Source organism: Schistocerca piceifrons, chromosome 1 (assembly GCF_021461385.2).
Source record: "Schistocerca piceifrons isolate TAMUIC-IGC-003096 chromosome 1, iqSchPice1.1, whole genome shotgun sequence".
In the NCBI taxonomy this organism is placed as follows: Eukaryota; Metazoa; Arthropoda; class Insecta; order Orthoptera; family Acrididae; genus Schistocerca; species Schistocerca piceifrons.
Window position 1 is genome coordinate 498448481 of NC_060138.1, and position 18787 is coordinate 498467267.

An 18787-nucleotide genomic window follows, 5' to 3' on the forward strand; every position below is an offset into this window, starting at 1 on the left:
ATCATTAAAACAAAGCAGTAATTGCAATCACCAACTTTCTCCTCCGAACGCGTAAATATTTTGTTGACGCCGACCTACATAGGGAAAAATGATCATCATAATAAAATAAGGGAAATCAGAGCTCGCACCGAAAGGTATAGATGTTCGTTTTTTCCGCGGTCTGTTCGAGGTTGGTATAATAGAGAATCATTGTGAAGGTGGTTCGATGAAATCTCTGCCAGGCACTTGAGTGTGATTTGCAGAGTATCCGTGTAGATGTGGATGTAGAGGTATTACGGAATAGCTTCGTTAACTCAAACGGGAATCCCTTGAGTGAAGAAGTAGCACTTTACGTCCAATACTATTGAGAAAGTATATAGAGCAGGCATTTGTGACAGATTGCAGAACGATTCTAAAGTGCACTATGAACCGGGTTAGTTGTTACAGATTTGCACACCAGATGGAATCGTTTTGTCATGGCTAGTTCTCCCAAAGATCTCCATAATTCTGACAGATACGACCTCGAAAATAAGAATCGTTCTTGACAGAAATCTTCACAACCTCCCGAAAGGAACTGTTCCTGGTGACGTATCATACTATAGTTCCCAACAAGCTGAATTTCTATGTTATTTTATAGCGAGTATCCCTGGTCCGACCTTACTAGCTGCTTTGCGTTTCCGAACAACTGACTTCAGAATAATCCTTTTTTTAAAAAAAAAAAAAAAAGTCTTCTCGATCGCTTCTTTTTTCTTGGAATAACGATAGCAAAGCAGCAAGCGAGTGATTTAACAAACATTTTCGGGTTACTCGTAGAAGTAGTTACAGTTATCCAATCATATAGAAATTTTCTTGTATGAAAAGAAAAAGAAAGTAGGTAAGCCAGAAGTTTCAATTTCATGTCAACATCGAGTTCAACGGTCTGGACATTTACCTCCACTGATTATGGAAACACGTAAAAGAGTGCGGCCGGATGAGGATTTAAACCCTGCTCGTCCACAGTGCGAGCCCTGTAGGCAGTCTTAATCAGTGCGCCAATTCATTGGGTTTTCCCTGTGCCATACTTAGTTTGAAGTCTGTATTAGTTTCACTCTTTCGTGGTACTGAGTGGTATAGGTCGTTTCTTATCCATTTCTCAGCGTTGCCATGTCGTGCTATGAAGATACGAGATAACGAGTGTATACAGTATTTGATTTACGGCGCGAAACTTAAATTTTTGATTCGAAAATGGACAACAGATTTTTAAAAAATAACCTCGCTGTCAAGTCACCCTAGAAAAATTGCACGTTTTTTTATCATGATTGTCTAGTACGTCGACTTCTTACGGTCTATCGATTTGGCAATTGAGTAAGTAGTAAAGCAAAGAATTGTCTGTTTTATTTTAAAATTGTGTCAGTATTTCATATGACCAAACAGTTTATCAACAATGAATCATGACTTATCGAAACCTTGAAATGTACTGCACGATGTTTCCTGGTGTATGATCTATAGCAGCGTGAGAGTTCTGCAATATCAGCAAAATGAAATTACTTATATTTTCTTTTCGATAAGAAAGTGTAGTGTTGCCTTCATTACTTACCGTCTTAAACCCAATATATAGCGGTAGATTTCGTAAACTCCCCGTGGAATAATAAAAATTATGCGGTAGACATACGGGGGAAAAGCGCGCAATAACACATTACTACGTGTGTGGATATGCTTTTCGGACATAACCGCAACTGCAGGTGAAGTCTATGTCTCCGTCCTAAATACAAATGATAATCTTTTTAAGTTCAAAATATTGATGTGGTTTCTCGCTAGTTTAGGCGCACAAGTATGCACTGTACTACAGTGTAAAGTTATAATGACTGTAAAGAAATTATAGGTCCGCAAACTTTGGAAATTTAGTTTCATTCCTCAATACGCAGTTTGCAAATTAAGAGATGGGTTCTAGTATCCTGCGCTAGAAGTTGCTTACCGAACTCCAAATGAATCGAGCGTATTTTCAGCAATTTTTCATCGCACTCGGTTGCAAAGACATTCTTGGCTAACGCAATGTTGCAGTACTCATCCGTACTTGAGAGAGAGAGAGAGAGAGAGAGAGAGAGAGAGAGAGAGAGAGAGAGAGAGAGCGCAGCGCATTCGAGACCAGAAAGGCAGGCTGGATGGAGCGTGATATAGAGAGGCGAAAGAGAAGAGAATGTAGAGAGGAACTGGCCGAAGAAGGGGCGGGCAAACAAGCGGGAATGGAGGGGCTGAAACGAGAGAGATAGTGGGGGAAATGTATCTGGCCTGTGATTGGCTATTCCATGGAGCGCGTTCAGTAGCCCTCCATGGAGTCTACATATCGTGTGTAGTATAAAGTCGATAGCCGTCGTTTACAAATTACATTTTGCATGTAGTGATAACCATTCTACTTTTATAACATAGGGAAACAATTATCACAGAAAAAAATGAGCGCTAAGGTGAGCTCTGCGCACTGCGTCAAGGGCAGAAATTGTAGTTTTCTGTGTACTCTTCACTTTTTTTTATCTCCGCGTTCTCTCTCAGATCAGATTAGCGCATTTTAAGTTGTGTATGCATTACGACGATAAAAAAAAGTGTCTGGGTTTAAGAAAAATTATATAATGCTCCGGAAATTGGCTCTATTATACCATTATTGGTGTGAAGTTAGTGTGACAATTGTAGCACGTGATGGTTGATAGAGGTGTGGAATAATCTTTGACAATTTGCAGTACACTGAAGTATTGTACGTCTCACTCGCATAAGACTGAACAGTGTGTCGCAAGAACATATTACTGTGCCTGATTACTAAACCAAGTTGGCAGTAACATGAGTTGTGTTGTCTGTTTGCCTACAGGCAAACTACTTCTGTATTGAACCTTAACGATAGAAGTATTTTTGATGGAAACACCCAACAATGGTGTACACCTGGAACAGTCAGAATTCCCACAAGGATAATGGGAACTGCAGTACTGCTAAGTTCCATCCAGTTTCGTGAGTTTTCTGGAAATCTGTATACTATGGTTTCCTGCCTGGTAACTACCATCCAACAATGTTTTAGAAACGTATATAAGAATTCTTCAACAAAGGTGAAGCGCGTTCATTTGGCGCCAAGTGATCAGCACTTGTCACCCGAACTATAACGACAAAGCTTTTAGTAGGTTTCAAAATTAGATGCAATAATACATTTTATCACGTGATGAAAAAGTCTATAGATCATTGGACAAAAGACCCTCACTTATGTCTTGCGGGTACGTCACAGTACTAGGGTCACGTGACTCGTGGTCGCCATCTTGCCAGTTTCAGGTTGTTCAGGGTTAGTGACGTCGTGTCCTAACAAAAATTTGTAGTGGTAGCTTGTCACATTTTCGCAAAGTATGTGACGTTGAAATCGTAATGTATGGTGTAACAGAGATAGATGCTAACTTCTGATGAGTTGTGCAGCTCGCGTATTTTAATCCACGCCGTTGTTCTTGCGTATCTTTGCTTTACTCTTTCCCTGCTGGCGGCAGATGTCTTTTTAGGCGAGGAAATGGCGGGAGGTCAGAAATGTAACGCAGGCTTAGTGCAAGTGGACTAGTGCCTGTCATTCATCCCCCTAAAGGAGTAACTTTTAAAAACGGTAAGACATTCTGTAAGGCGGTGAACTATTAAGTGTGATGTATGAGCTAGTGCCATCTATTTGAAGTTGCAATGTGTACAACGTGTTGGGTGCAAAATAATAATAATAATAAAAACAACACCGCTGTGCTCTAGCGAGTCGCGATTCGAGTGGTGTCGGGAAGCAAAATAATGTTACTGACAGTCGCGAGGTGGTGAAATGTGATTCGAAAAACATTTTGACGAACAGTTGATTTACCTTTTTGTTTAATTAGTGCTCATTAACATTAGCCCATTGACAGAAAGAAATTTCAGTCCATAGAGTTCTGAAATTGTATTTTATTTAGACGGTGAGTACAATGGTGCCTGCGTGTTGTACTGTAAAACATGGTGATACCATAGTGATATTAATTTGACGAACCGTGACAAATTGTAATGTAGAAAATAACATTGTAGGTATTCGCTAACATCATTTGACGCATTGCAAATCAGAACGTCGCATACGACAGTTCTTGTATGAAAAAAATAGTTTCGTTCACACACACATACACACACACACAAAAATAGTCATGTATACATAAGGGCACGCCATCTTGAATAATCAGTAGAATATTATACGTAAGGTGTCACCTAACCAAGTAAACTAGTATACTTTGTTTAAGGTTAAGAGATACCTGACGTCTCCATGGAGGCTGTGATGGGAGAAGCAAATGAACTTCAGCCGGAGGATAATACTACGGCGTCCCGTGATATAGGTAACTGGAAACTTGTCATTTGTTGTATGAGTTGTTGTTTCGTATCTGATCATATAATTTTGTTATTTTGTGCTGATTTTGTATCATATTCCTGTATTTGTGGGTCTACGGTGTTATTAGGGTACTGTGCCCTAGCCGAATGAGATCGCGAAACACGGCGTGTTTCTTCCCTACGTACAGCATTTGTACTAAACTTACTCCTCTTGACGCCCTCGCAGAAGATCGTACGTACGGTGATACTACGTGTTCAAGTGATGACAAGTGCAGAATACTTTCGAGACGCCGCATTCCGTAGTTTGTCACGCCTGTGTGTGCCGATCTAGCCTTTCTTGGCATGTGCCAACCATATAGATCGTTAGCATGATTACAGAGGCGGAAATAGTTTTTGTTTATCTTTTAAGCGCACTAATAGATTTTAGAAATAGCTTGTCGCAGAGAAACATGTTACATGCCTTTGCAATATAGGCATGCATCTCATTGCAGTTCGATGGTTGCAGAGCACGAGTAATTATTTAAGAGCAGTTGTGAACCGCTTGTACTCATAATCAGCCAATAATGTGCAAAATCCTTAACACAGAGAATAGTGAAAGATTAGGCTTACACCTGCTATTCATCGCTCGTGAACTTCCTGTGTAAACATGGCCATGTTGTATTATTTTGTTTAATTTTTGCCTGTCAATGAAATAGTTAAAAGAGAAGGGACTAGATTACTTAAGAGTGGTATTATTAAGAATTATGGAAGATCTGTGACTGTGCTACACTCCGTGAAATTTGACCTGAAACTTTTGATACTCGGGTAAATACTAAGAAGAATGTGTAGGTCCTATGCTCTACCAGATTGCTATAGCACAGGAAACCCTAACATTCAACATATATAGTTTGACGAAACAAATTTATAGTTTTGTATTATGTGGCTAGTTGAATTTATTGTTTTTACTGTTTTGTTTTATTTTTCGGTTGTGGGTGTTCTAGAACTCTCAGCTTTTATGAATCATGTAGTTTAACTTGTATAGATTTAGTATTCTGTGTTAACAGCACCTATAAAATAGCTTCAGGATACACAATTCATGTACCATTTTTTTCCCTAGTGTTACAAGGATTGTCAGGAGCAGATGAAGCCAGTGCTGCTATGTCCCCACCCGCAGATTGCCCAAATCAGGGAGATCCATAGTGCATTGTCTTATAAGTTCTGCTTCAGTTTGACAGTGAGCTTTGATTTCTGAGAATGAGTTTGTCTGCAGTGCCCATGCATCAAGAGGATTATTTGATACTAATCATCAGCTTGAACCGTTGGTTTATCGTTAATGGCTGCTGTGTCATCACATTTTGGTGCAAATGTTCAGTTTTGTTAGTTGGCAGAATCAGTGTTTGTGGTGACAAATTGAGGGACTAGTGTAGCAGGGGATACAACCTGTCGGCTTTGGACAATGTCACAAGTGGCCAATCGAGAAGCGATTCTTCTTAGTGTTGTAGCTCCCTTCAGTGGCTGCTAAGTGTTTTTTGGCTTTTTTAAAAAAATCTCACGAGATAGAATAAACAGATCCACTTTATTAAGCAATCAGTAAAAAAACGAAACTGAAACATAACAGCAAAAGCGAAAATGGTAAACTGCTCTCTGGCGACGTGTGACGTCATTGTCCAAAGCCGACGGGTTGTATCCCCTGCTGCACTAGACCCCAAATTGATCTGTAGCCTAGCTTTAGTTTAAAAGGTGGCAGGTTATTTATTAGTTGAAGTCAACGAATATGAATAGAAGAACACTTGATTGTGGTGACAGATTGACCTGGTGGCTTAGCCTGTTTGAAAAAAATTATCATGTAAATAATGTTACAGTCTCCTTGTTGTTTATGCCATTTGTCGCATGTTTCCTCAAAGCCACAGACTTGGATCGAATATTCCTCTTTATTATTGCTTACAGCAGTCAAGCAACTGCTCCATCACCTATTTTACCACAGGTGAAAGCTGCCTGTAAAGAAGGGTTGCAGAAGTGATGTGCAAAACAATTGTCAAGTAGCTATCCTTGACACCCATTTGTTGTAGAATTTTGAGACATACTCTGAGATCAAACATAATGAGGTATCTTGAACAGAACGACCTCGTCCATGCCAACCAGCATGGATTTTGAAAACATAGATCACATGAAACTTAACTTGTATTTTTCTCGCATTACATCTTGAAACCCGTGAATCGAGGCAGTCCGGTAAGTGCAGTATTTCTTTGTTCTGAAAAGCATTTGGGTCAGTACCACGCCTAGGCCTATTATCAATAGACAATCCTATGTTGTTTCAGACAAAGTATGTGACTTGATTGAGGATTTCTTGGTATGGAGGACACGGCCTCAGGGAAGTGTATTGGGTCACTTGCTCTTCATATTGTATAAATGTTCTTGTGCATGATATAAATTGTAACCTCTTACTTTTAACCGATGATAACAGTTATCTATAACAAATTTTAGTCTGACTGAAACTGTATAAATATTCAGTCAGACTTTGACAAGATTTCAAAGTGGTTCAATGATTGGCAGTTTGCTAAGGGTGTTAATTATTTGAATATTAGTCCATATAAATTATAGATGTTCTGAAAACTCCAGCTAAACTACAGCCCCGAGGAAAGGAAAGTCGTTACGGGGAGTAGCTCAACGTAGTACTGAAAATTCTTCATCTCTCTATTGATACAGATCTAGTGAGTCATTTTCCAAGAAAAAGTATGTACATTGCAAATTAATTTGCTGCTTATGCATAGACTTAATCATTTCTGTTGACATGCAGAAAAATATGCTCGCTCTTTCTTCCACTTTCTTACAACCTGAAATTCCAGTTTTGTAATGAAGTGCCTCACGCATGGTGCATTTCGTAACTAGCAGTGTGTAATTTAGTTAGATGTCTTCTTGGTGTTTGTAATTTTCTTATCACACACTTAACTTGCATGTGTACGAAAGTGGTGGCAGACAATCAGTCTCTCGCAAATACCTGGTGGGTGCCTTGGAGGCATTAGTGAGATGTCTCACTAGTGCCTTTTTTTAGCTTCAACACTTAATTGTTATAGTGATGTGCGTGTAAAATGTTGGGTGGTGACATCTTGGCTTTGGGATTTTATGTTAGTGCTGATGTGGTGAGCCACTGTAGTGTTCATTGTGGTTATTATGAGCCAATCACAAGTGTTACATTAATAATGATAGCTGTAGTTTTGTAAGTGTATTAATTTTTAAGAGAGATTTGGAAATGAGAAGAATGTCCCTATGTATGGCATTTCCTAGTAATATCAGTTGCCTTGGGAACAACTGGAGCATGTCGTGCGGATCAGAGCTAGAGAATATGTGCTGGTTGACAGTGTTACATTGTACATCCTGCCCCCATTCCAATGAAGGAAATGCACTCGAACATTCCAGTTTCAGTCCATGCCAGCGAATGTAAATGTGTGATAAATGTTGAGTTAACAGTTTGATCTTGTATAACCTGATGTGTAAATTTGCACCATATTTAATGCTTTCTTCTTATTTTAAACAAATTTATTTAGAAAAAGAACTGCAAGGTGAATTCAGAAAACCTTTATTAGCTAATTCTAATTTCTGTCTAGTATTTTGATGTGTATTATGTAAATATATTATAGATTAACTATGGAAAATGCAAGGAGGTTCCAACTGTCTAATTTGACAGTGTTATGCTAGTGTCGCCTCAGGCTAACACAGTGGAAACCTGGGAACGTAGATCGAGATAGTGCAGTTTTGTGTGACTATATTGACGGCTGTTGCCATATGACATATGGCAGACATCAGTGACTTAAAGAGCTCCATACAAACAAGTTTTGGTGTGTTAAAACCATACTCAACATATTAGGAAAAACAGATCCCCCCACCTGACCATCCAGATTTATATTTGCCATTGTTTGTCTGATTTATTCACGGAAATTACAGGGATGGTTCCTGTGAAAATGACATGACTGTACTCCATCCATAATGACCTCCTCATCAATGATCTGTTAAACCCATAATTATAGATTTTGAAAAGGGCTTTTGTATGGAATATTCTCTTTATAAATCTGAGATAATAAGGCGTAACATACAGGGATTGAAAGATTATCTACAACTTGTGCAGAAATTAGTCTGCTGTTGTGTCAAAGGACATAAATGGGAAGCAGTAGTCAAGGAGAGCTTAAGATATGGTTGTGGCTAATATCTGATATTATTTAGTCTTTACATATATCCAACAATAAAGAAACCAGAGAGGAGAAATTTGGAAAAGGAGTAGCTCAGGAAGAAGAAGTCAAGACTATAAAACTAGCTGGGGACAAGAATTCTGTCAGAAACACCAAAGTACTTGGAAGATCAGTTGAATGGAATGGTAAGTGTCTTAATAAAGAGGCTATAAAATAAATACCATTGAAAGGGAAACAGGATTAACAGTATGTGATGCGGGTGGAAATGAGATCAGGGAATGAGACTCTTCAAGTGTACTATTTCTGTTATTTTCACTACAAAATAACTGATGATAGCTGTAGGAAAGACGATATAAAGTGCTAACTGGGAATAGCCAGAAAATTTTTCTGGAATAATAATAATATAAAAAACCTTTAACATTGAGTTAACTTAGAAGATGCAACAAACTCACTAAAGAGACAGCTTACATTACACTTGTCTGTCATTTGCTGGAATATTGCTGCGTGGTGTGGGATCCTTACCAGGTAGGATTGATGGAGGACATCGAAAAAGTGTAAAGAAGGGCAGCTCGTTTCATGTTATCGCGCAATAGGGGTGAGTGTCACTGACATGATATGCGAGTTGGGGTGGCAGTCACTGAAACAGAGGTGATTTTCTTTAAGAAATTTCAATCACCAACTTTCTCTTCCGAATGTGAAAATATTTTGTTGACACCCACTTACGTAGGAAGAAATGATCATCATAATAAAATAATAGAAATCAGAGCTCAAACAGAAAGATTTAGGTGTTCCTTTTTCCCACATGCCATTCGAGAGGGGAATGATTGGGAAGTAGTATGAAAATGGTTCGATGAACCCTCTGCTAGGCAGTTAAGTGTGAATTGCAGAGAAACCATGTAGATGTAGAGTATAAATTTAAGCCATAGGAATTGTTTCCAATGTTCATTTGTCTGGTGTGTAGCCTTGTATGAAAATGAAATGTTGGGCAGTAAATGCTACAAACTAGTTGAAAGTTGAAGTGCTACAAAATGATGCTGAAGATCAAATGGGTAAATCGGATAACTAATTGGAGGTACTGAAAATCAAACTGGAGAAACACAAATTTGTGCTCTAACTTGGCTTAAAGAAATTGGTTGTTAGAACGCATCTGGAGGCATCAAGTAATCATCAGTTGGATAATGGAGGGAGGTGGGGAGAGTAAAATCATGGAGGGGGATCAAGGCTTGAAAATAGAATGCAGGTGCAAATTGATGTAGGTAACAGTAATTACACAGATAAGGTGTCTTGTACTGGATAAAGCTAGAGCTGAAAGCAGCATCAGTCTGTCTTTGGACTGAATAGCACAGCACAGGTTGAAAAATGGTATGAGAGGGAGGTGAAGGAAGACATTCCTTAACTCATAGAAGAATTGCTTTGACTTGCATGACATTCACTTAAAGGAAGATAGATATTTCTGTTATGAAATCTGAACCATAAATTAACAATTCGAAATTTGCACTTTCACCTTGTGAGAATAAGTAATAAGACTTTATAAGTGCAGTATTGCATACATTGTTTGTATTTGTAGTTCATCCCACTCTTCTTTCTCGTTTAATTCTGTATACTTCTTGGTGAAAGTTTTATGTGATCCTCCATTTGAAATAAACATCCCCAAAAAGTGTATGATCTTATTTACTGATATTTTTTAGTTTGAAACATAAAATAATCTGTTGTTATTGTGTTCTGTTGGATAATGATTTTTTTTAAAAAAATAGTAGGTTTGAAATGGGGAATAAAAAACAAAGAACAACTTATGGGATAGTTGAGCTCATCTATCACATTTCAGCATGAAATCAGAATCATGTGACAACTTCGAATCTGTCGTATGCTATTTACTGTGTAGTGGGTACAGTGGGAATATAGAAAAGTGAACAGAAAAAGAAGAGGACACAAGGATATCATCAGCTGTAGAGGGTATAGTATTTCTGTTGATGCCGCCATGTTTTGGTGAAAAATTTTTATCGTTCCCTCTCCAAGGGTCTGTGGGTAAAGCAGTCATGGAATGATAAAAGTTTTGTGTGTGGCTTGGTTTTAAGTGGTTTCTTCTGTAAGAAGTAACAGTGAGAAAGCCGATAACTGGTTTGGAAAAAATTAGTTCGCTCACATTTCACATACTGCCTCCAGCTGTCTCATAGCAACTTCTGCCCATGTCCTACACAAAGATAAAATGGGAAGACAGTTTTAGATCAATAAGGAGCTGGTCGCAGAGGGGGAAAAAAATTCACAGAAACAAATGTAATGTATCTGTTTTGTTCATTGAACTCAAATTCCAGATATCTACTGGATCGGCAGTCTGCTTTTGCTCCTAGAGTGCATGCTCTCTCAAACTTCGCCGATCACGTAGATGACTGGAAATGAAATTAGAACTCTACACTCATGCACGGGAACACACGTGCAAACTCTTTCAAGCTTACCCAATTGGGAAAGTAACCTTTTTTTGATCATGAGGGATTACCAACTTGACTTCTAAGGTGTTGACCTCTATAAAACACAACATCCACACCATAAGGCCTATGATGTGCCACGTACACCCATCAAGGGCTACTGTCCGAGCCCTCAATTTATCAAGCCCCGAACCACTCCATGAAATTATTTTACATACATGCCATAATTCCAGTGCATTTCAGAATCGAGATACAGGCATTTCAGTGGACCATTGCCTGCTTCTCACTAATTGCTCTACTATGTAGAGTGCTGCTTCTGCTTCCTACCAGGACTTTCAGTAGTTTCTTTCCAACATATATTGGAAAAACACCTGAAGCGCAGTGTTCTATGTTGTTAAGTCTAAGTTAACTCATCAGGCAGTTGAATGTTCCCTACAAACATGTCTCTGTGAATCATGGTAACTGCCTCCATCGTTTGATGTTTCAAAGGAAAGAGCTCTGATTTGTGTTCTGTCTCTGATCTTAAATACAGTTCTCTTTTCTGCATTAACTTATATTGACAAAAAAAATATTGTTAGCCATGTACACTACAAAAATCATTTCCCAAAAATACTGAGAGAGTGACAAACTCTCCTCAGAAACTCCGGCCTTCCAAAAACAAATTTGTGAGGACTTTGGTTTCTACAGCATCCCACAAAATGAATAAAATGTAGTGTGTCCAGCAGATTCAGCACTTTCACAGATTGTAGCATGTTAGTATGTTGCTGATAATGTTGTACAAGACACTTGAAATGAAACTGTGTTATAACATCCATAATTCCTTGATCAGTGTGCTGAGTTTTGCTGGTTGTTTTGGAATGAAAACTAGTAGATTGTTTTGCAGTGAGACACCTATCAGGTGTTGTTTACGAGAAGTTCCTCTCATCATTTTGCGGTAAAACAATATCAGCCAATTCACTGATTGTACTCCTATCATCCAGGCACCTTAGAGATTCTTGCACATGTACGGTTTTGAAGCGATGTGGATTTGCAGATGGAAAGCAATTTCAGTTTCTCCTCTCTGTAAGCATTATTGGAAGCGGGTACTACACTGTCTTTGCTGAGCTTTCCATCACCAGAAATTTCTTTATAGGGTGCAAGACTTCGTAGGCACAAGTTTGAAACAACATGAAATTCATACCTATTAAGTATGATATGCTTTTCATACTGTGACATCAATCCTGCTAAAACGCCATTTGTCCTGTTAGTAAAAACATCTTTGTTTATGGATTTTTCAGTAAACAATTTCAGAACATTCCTCAAAACTATTGACGCAATCCATAGGCAAAACAAAATTTTCTATTCTTATCTCGCTGGAAGTTTATAGAGTCTTTGCTAGAGTTATTCATCCACTTAGAGTTATTCATAATGGGACCCCATTACTTATATGCACAGAACTAAATCCTTTTTTCAGATAATCATATATCCCAGCTTTCATTTGCTGGTACTTTGTTATCCCATCACGAGCAATATGGGGATATGTGCACATGTTTGCATGTTAGTGTAGAGATACAAGAGTAATTGCCAATGTAGCCAAACGAGATGACTAAGTTCTATCTTTGGAAAAACTAACACTGCTCAGCTCATACTGAGAACAAATGATAACTTGATACTCAGTGGAACTGTCTTTTACGTACTCACCATTAATACAAAAATTTAAGAAACTTAACTCCCATGATCAAATCATGGCAACAATCTTTTAGAAAGTGACATATCTTGTCGCATTTTTGCCTGAGACTGTAACTGCTGATGTCTACTGTGAAATATTACAAAAGCTGTGAGCTGTTCATAACAAATTGTAGAGATGTGTTATTGCTGTGAATTTGTTCACTCCATGATAATACACACTGCATGTGGCACACAGGATCTGATGTAATTCTCTAGGTAGGTAGCTTTGGTATTTATTTCACACATCCCATATCTTGTGCTAAGTGACTCTTGGTTGTTTCCAAAGTTAAGAGAAATTCTTGGTTGGGAAGGTGTTGTAGATAAGTGTTACAGGGGTCAGATGCAGCATTTCTGTGGTGATGTGCTTTGTACCTTTACCTTCCAAATATACTGCATCTTTTTTCCCAGTATCCGGCAGCAGAGCTACCTTTATCATCAAGTCTGGGGCAGTAATATCTCAGAGTGATAGCCCACAAAGGTCGCTCACTGCAACGTAAGTAGCCGGCCGGTGTGGCCATGCGGTTCTAGGCGCTTCAGTCTGGAACCGTGTGACCGCTACTGTCGCAGGTTCGAATCCTGCCTCGGGCATGGATGTGTGTGATGTCCTTGGGTTAGTTAGATTTAAGTAGTTCTAAGTTCTAGGGGACTGATGACCACAGATGTTAAGTCCCATAGTGCTCAGAGCCATTTTGCAATGTAAGTGGACACTGCTGTCTGAACTGGGAAAGTAACATTATCTGCTAAAACAGCCTAATGAGTTCCCTTTCCGGAAAACACATTTAATAACTGTATTAAATTTACAGGTAAACTGTCAGATGAAACTATATTTCACAAAATAGTGTTGTACAAAGTATTGAAATTTATTAGAGTAAGGAAATCTGAAGCAGAAATTATCCTGTGAAGAAATGTTAAATATATCTGTGGTTGTCACAGTTGAAGTGTGGTGCAAAATAAATGTTTGTGACAGTGAAGGAACTGAGTTCTGATGGTCACTGATCCATCTTTACTGAGCATGGTGCCACAATGGTAAGGCAGTGGTTTGAGCCCCCGTCTAGCCAGCCATATTTTTGTTTTCTGTGGCTTCTCGAAAACACTTTATAGCAAAGCTGGGATGTTAAATGAAACAACAAGTTTACTGTTACCAGTCACCGTGATGGTGGTAACAGCAAACTTGTTGTTTCATTTAAAGTCAATAACAGTCACGGTAAAGCCTAACCTAAAATGTTCGCATTTAAAGCTGGGAAGTTTGCTCCATGACTGATTTCGTTAAGTTCAAGTGTTAATATCTTGTCAGCCAAGTCTGGTATCAGCATCCGCATTAGACTGTCCATAAGATATTTTCAATATTACTGGCCTTTTATTTGCTGTTGACTGATACAGTGAGATGGAGTTGGAGAGAACCTGTGCTGAAGTATATCATTAACACATTGAGGCACAAATATGTCTGTGAGGCTGGTGCCAGTGCAAAACACTTGTCTGTAAATGAAACTTGTAGAACAAACAGTGAAAATTAAATAAATTACATATGGCAAGAATAACTGGGATTGGTGGACTTCCCTGCTAACCACCAGATTCACACACATTGGTCATAAAGAAATTCATAATAACCTAAAATAAATAGTGCAGAGTAGCCCATGTAGTAGTAGTAGTAGTAGTAGTAGTAGTGCGTGGTGACTTCAGCCTGTGCAGTATCAGTTGGTAAAACATAGCATACATTATCTATACGAAGGCAAGCAGTCCTGTAGATTAATAGTAAACAACTGCCTCTAACAACTAATCCCATAGCTCAAGTATGGAAAAACATTTTAGACAGGTTTAGTGACTATGATGTTATTATAGGAAGAACGATCACAAAAAGAAAACCATAAAGCAAGTTAGGAGCACATTTAGTGTAGATCTGGCAAACAGAACGGTTGTTGTTAAATTAAGTCATAAACTACTGTCTAGATAAATATTTACCAGACAAAGAAATAAAAAGCTGTAACAATTCACTGTAGATAAATGGCACCATTCAGAGAATGTTGTAAAAACAAACTACTACACTCTTGTTGTTACAAAAGAGACTACAGGAAGACTGATGTGGCAAAATTAATAGCACGTTCTGCGTCCTTAAGGACCATGCATGTGGCGTACATTAATTTTTAAGGCTATGGAAACAGGATCTGTCAGAAAATCTTCGGACATTGTGGTAGTACGTAAAGTCAGTGAACAGAAGCAAAACTTGCTTTTCAATCTCTTGTGGACCCATGTGGTGTTGAAATTGAATGCAACAGACATGAAACAGAAGTATTAAATTTTACATTTAAAGATGTATTTATGGATTAAGTTACTACAGTACCATTGTCTGAATGACACACAAAATCTTGAATAAGAGAAATTGATGTTTGTGCTACTCGAAATGAAGTCCCATTCTCCTTGACAGAGTGTAGGGGAACAATGCGGGAGACCTTCACTGCCATACTAGGCAAGGTCCTAATGGAAGTGGTTTACCGTTGCCTTCCTCCAATGGTAATGGGGAGGGGGGATGACGACGACACAGTAACACCCAGTCATCTCGGGGCATGTGAAAATCCCTGACCTCGCCGGGAATCGAACCCAGGACTCCGTGCTCAGGAAGTGAGAATGCTACCGTTAGACCACGAGTTGTGGACTATTCGCATTATTAGTATTGAAAAATAATCTCTGAAGAGAGTGCGAGGTCCTGACAAAATTCCAGTTAGACTTAATGTAGAGTGCCCTAAAGAATTAGGCCCTTTCCTAGCTCATCAGCAACAGGTAGTCCGAAATGACAGAAAGTTGTGTGACTTGCTCTCGTTTTAGAAGGAAAACAGAAGATGGAATGCGCAGGATTACAGGTTAATATTGGATGAGAGAAACAACAACAATGATTTGACAAGGCATTGAAAGACCTAAGCCAAAACATGGCCTCTGGAGTAGATAGTATTCAATCAGAATTATTGAGAGCCCACCATGGGAAGTATTCTTCCCACTGCCCTTCCTTGGAGTTAAATGACAAAAACAACTTTTTCAATATATGTCACATTTATTTGATAAATTTACTTCGTTTGTTACAATGATTGTTCACAATTACTTGCCATGAAATTTTCTGAAACATGGTTCTATGCAAAGTGGTATGTGACAGTATGTACAAACACAATGAGTGCGCTTTTCTGCAGCTTTGGTACTATAATGACGGCACCTTCTGTAGGTTTCTCCTAAAATGGGTTGATGCTCCCCTACAGCCACATGATGAACATCTTCAGGTACTTTACCCCTTTTTGCCAGAACGACAGGTTTTTGTCCACGCCTTTTTCGGGATGAGAAACCAACGATCAATTGTCTGTCTAGATGGATCCTGTATGTGAGTTGATCATGCTGTCCACTTTCTCTTTTACTTATTTTCCACCAGGAAATAAAATATTCTGTGCCACCATTTTACAGAACGTCTGCCAAAAGCATACCTTTCTCATAATTGATCAAACTTATGTTGTATTCTGCCACAACTTCAGGACAGGAAATCTTTGTACTAGTACCATCCTTGTTTTCCCTGTTCACTGTGGCTGTTTCTCTTGGGCCATGAATTGAGGACAGGAAAGTGACTGGATGGTTATCCACCCATTTTACTGCAGAAATGGCTCCTTTTGTTTCAAACTGGAATTCTCCTCATTCCAATTTTACGTTTTCCGTCATAAATTTGGGTAAATATTTCCTGTTAGTCTTCACTTCCACATCCATACACACCCCTCTTCAAAAGTGATTATGTATTTCCTTTGTTAGATTTACTACAACCCTTTGGCCCAATGTCAAGCTACTATCTGCCTTACACTTGCCTGTGTAAACGTCAAAGTTCGTTTTACATCCAGTGAGTGCATCTGACAAGCACCACATTTTGTAGCCTTGTTTCACTGGCTTCATTGGCATATACTGTTTCATAGATGATCAAGTAGGTAAAAAGGCGAGGGCTAATAGAAATCTTTGGGTAACAGAAGAAATATTGAATTTAATTGATGAAAGGAGAAAATATAAAAATGCAGTAAATGAAGCAGGCAAAAAGGATTACAAACGTCTCAAAAATGAGATCGACAGGAAGTGCAAAATGGCTAAGCAGGGATGGCTAGAGGACAAATGTAAGGATGTAGAGGCCTATCTCACTAGGGGTAAGATAGATACCGCCTACAGGAAAATTAAAGAGACCTTTGGAGATAAGAGAACGACTTGTATGAATATCAAGAGCTCAGATGGAAACCCAGTTCTAAGCATAGAAGGGAAAGCAGAAAGGTGGAAGGAGTATATAGAGGGTCTATACAAGGGCGATGTACTTGAGGACAATATTATGGAAATGGAAGAGGATGTAGATGAAGATGAAATGGGAGATACGATACTGCGTGAAGAGTTTGACAGAGCACATAAAGACCAGAGTCGAAACAAGGCCCCGGGAGTAGACAACATTCCATTAGAACTACTGATGGCCTTGGGAGAGCCAGTCATGACAGAACTCTACCATCTGGTGAGCAAGATGTATGAGACGGGCGAAATACCCTCAGACTTCAAGAAGAATATAATAATTCCAATCCCAAAGAAAGCAGGTGTTGACAGATGTGAAAATTACCGAACTATCAGTTTAATAAGTCACAGCTGCAAAATACTAACGCGAATTCTTTACAGACGAATGGAAAAACTGGTTGAAGTGGACCTCGGGGAAGATCAGTTTGGATTCCGTAGAAATGTTGGAACACGTGAGGCAATACTGACTTATCTTAGAAGAAAGATTAAGAAAAGGCAAACCTACGTTTCTAGCATTTGTAGACTTAGAGAAAGCTTTTGACAATGTTAACTGGAATGCTCTCTTTCAAATTCTGAAGGTGGCAGGTATAAAATACAGGGAGCGAAAGGCTATTTACAATTTGCACAGAAATCAGATGGCAGTTATAAGAGTCGAGGGGCATGAAAGGGAAGCAGTGGTTGGGAAAGGAGTGAGACAGGTTTCTGAATCACTTTCATCAGGTATTGAAAATAATACATTGTAAATTTCGTCAACATGTTTAGGATTGCTGAGGTCTAGGGAATGAGACATCTGAAAGGAAAGCAATGCAAAGAAATAGAAAACTGGAGGGTGTAAAAAACACTGCGTCAATTCAACAGAAGTAAGCACTTGGTTTGGTATGGTAAACTTGACATTCTTTAGTAACATAATGATCTGTGCATTATTTCTGAAACCCACTAAGTCAAAAATTTCAAATAAATGTGGCAAAATATAGAAATATTCGTTCTAGAGACATAAAACAATGGGCTATCAAAGAGGCGATGGGAAGGATCACAAAATCAAATACTGCAAGTAAAGTCCACAAGTAATGTCAGTAAAACACATTTTGCGACAAACAGGAAACACCAAACAATAAGACACCATAGCAAAAATCAAAAGTTTACCCTATACTATAGCTTTGAGGAAAAAAAATCACAAAATGTCACACAAACAGCACTGAAAGGCCCCTCTACAGAGCAACACTCAGCCATACAATGCCTCTGCACGAAGGTACAGCAAAAACGGCAGGAACTTCCGATTGAAAGTAGTACCCTAAACTGTTCTCTAGGTGGCAGCACCATACAGAGGTGGAGCTGTGAATCCCACGGGGCTAGGAGCGAGTTCATTGTAGTGGGAAGTATGTTTCCCATGGCTCATGAAAGGGTTAATAAGTCATAATTGTAAGATACTGAAATGAATTATGTAGAAGACTAGCAGAAATTGACTTTGGGTTCGGGAGAAATGTAAAAACACACAAGACGGAATTGAAACTATGATTTATTTTTAGAAAATATGGTAAAGAAAGGCAAACCAGCATTTATAGCACTTTTAGAAGTAGAGAATGCTTTTGATAATGTTGACTGGGATACATTCTTTGAAATTCTGAGAGTAGCAGGGGAAAAAATATAGGGAGTGAAATATTGTATACAGCCTGTGCAGAACAAGACTGCAGTTACAAGAGTCGAAGGACATGAAAGGGAAGCAGTGGTTGAGAAGGGAGTGAGACAGGGTTATAGCTTATCCTTTGTTATTTAATCTGTACATTGTGAGCAATCAGTAAAGGAAACAAGGAGAAATTTGTAAAGGGAATTAAAGTTCAGGTGCGAGAACTAAAAACTTAGAGGTTTCCCTATGACATTGCAATTCTGTCAAAGACAGCAAAGAAC

General features: G+C 38.7%; 1 protein-coding gene across 2 annotated transcripts in view; it reads left to right on the forward strand.

Moving 5' to 3' along the window:
- The first annotated feature begins 3251 nt into the window (after nt 1-3251).
- LOC124796237 (MOG interacting and ectopic P-granules protein 1) overlaps nt 3252-18787 on the forward strand; it is a 102579-nt gene continuing 87043 nt past the window's right edge. For both annotated transcript variants that reach the window (XM_047260328.1, XM_047260337.1), the window contains exons 1-2: nt 3252-3580; nt 4221-4313. In XM_047260328.1, coding sequence (XP_047116284.1) covers nt 4244-4313 — 70 coding nt within the window. In that variant the 5' untranslated portion in view covers nt 3252-3580; nt 4221-4243. The remainder of the gene's footprint in view (nt 3581-4220; nt 4314-18787) is intronic.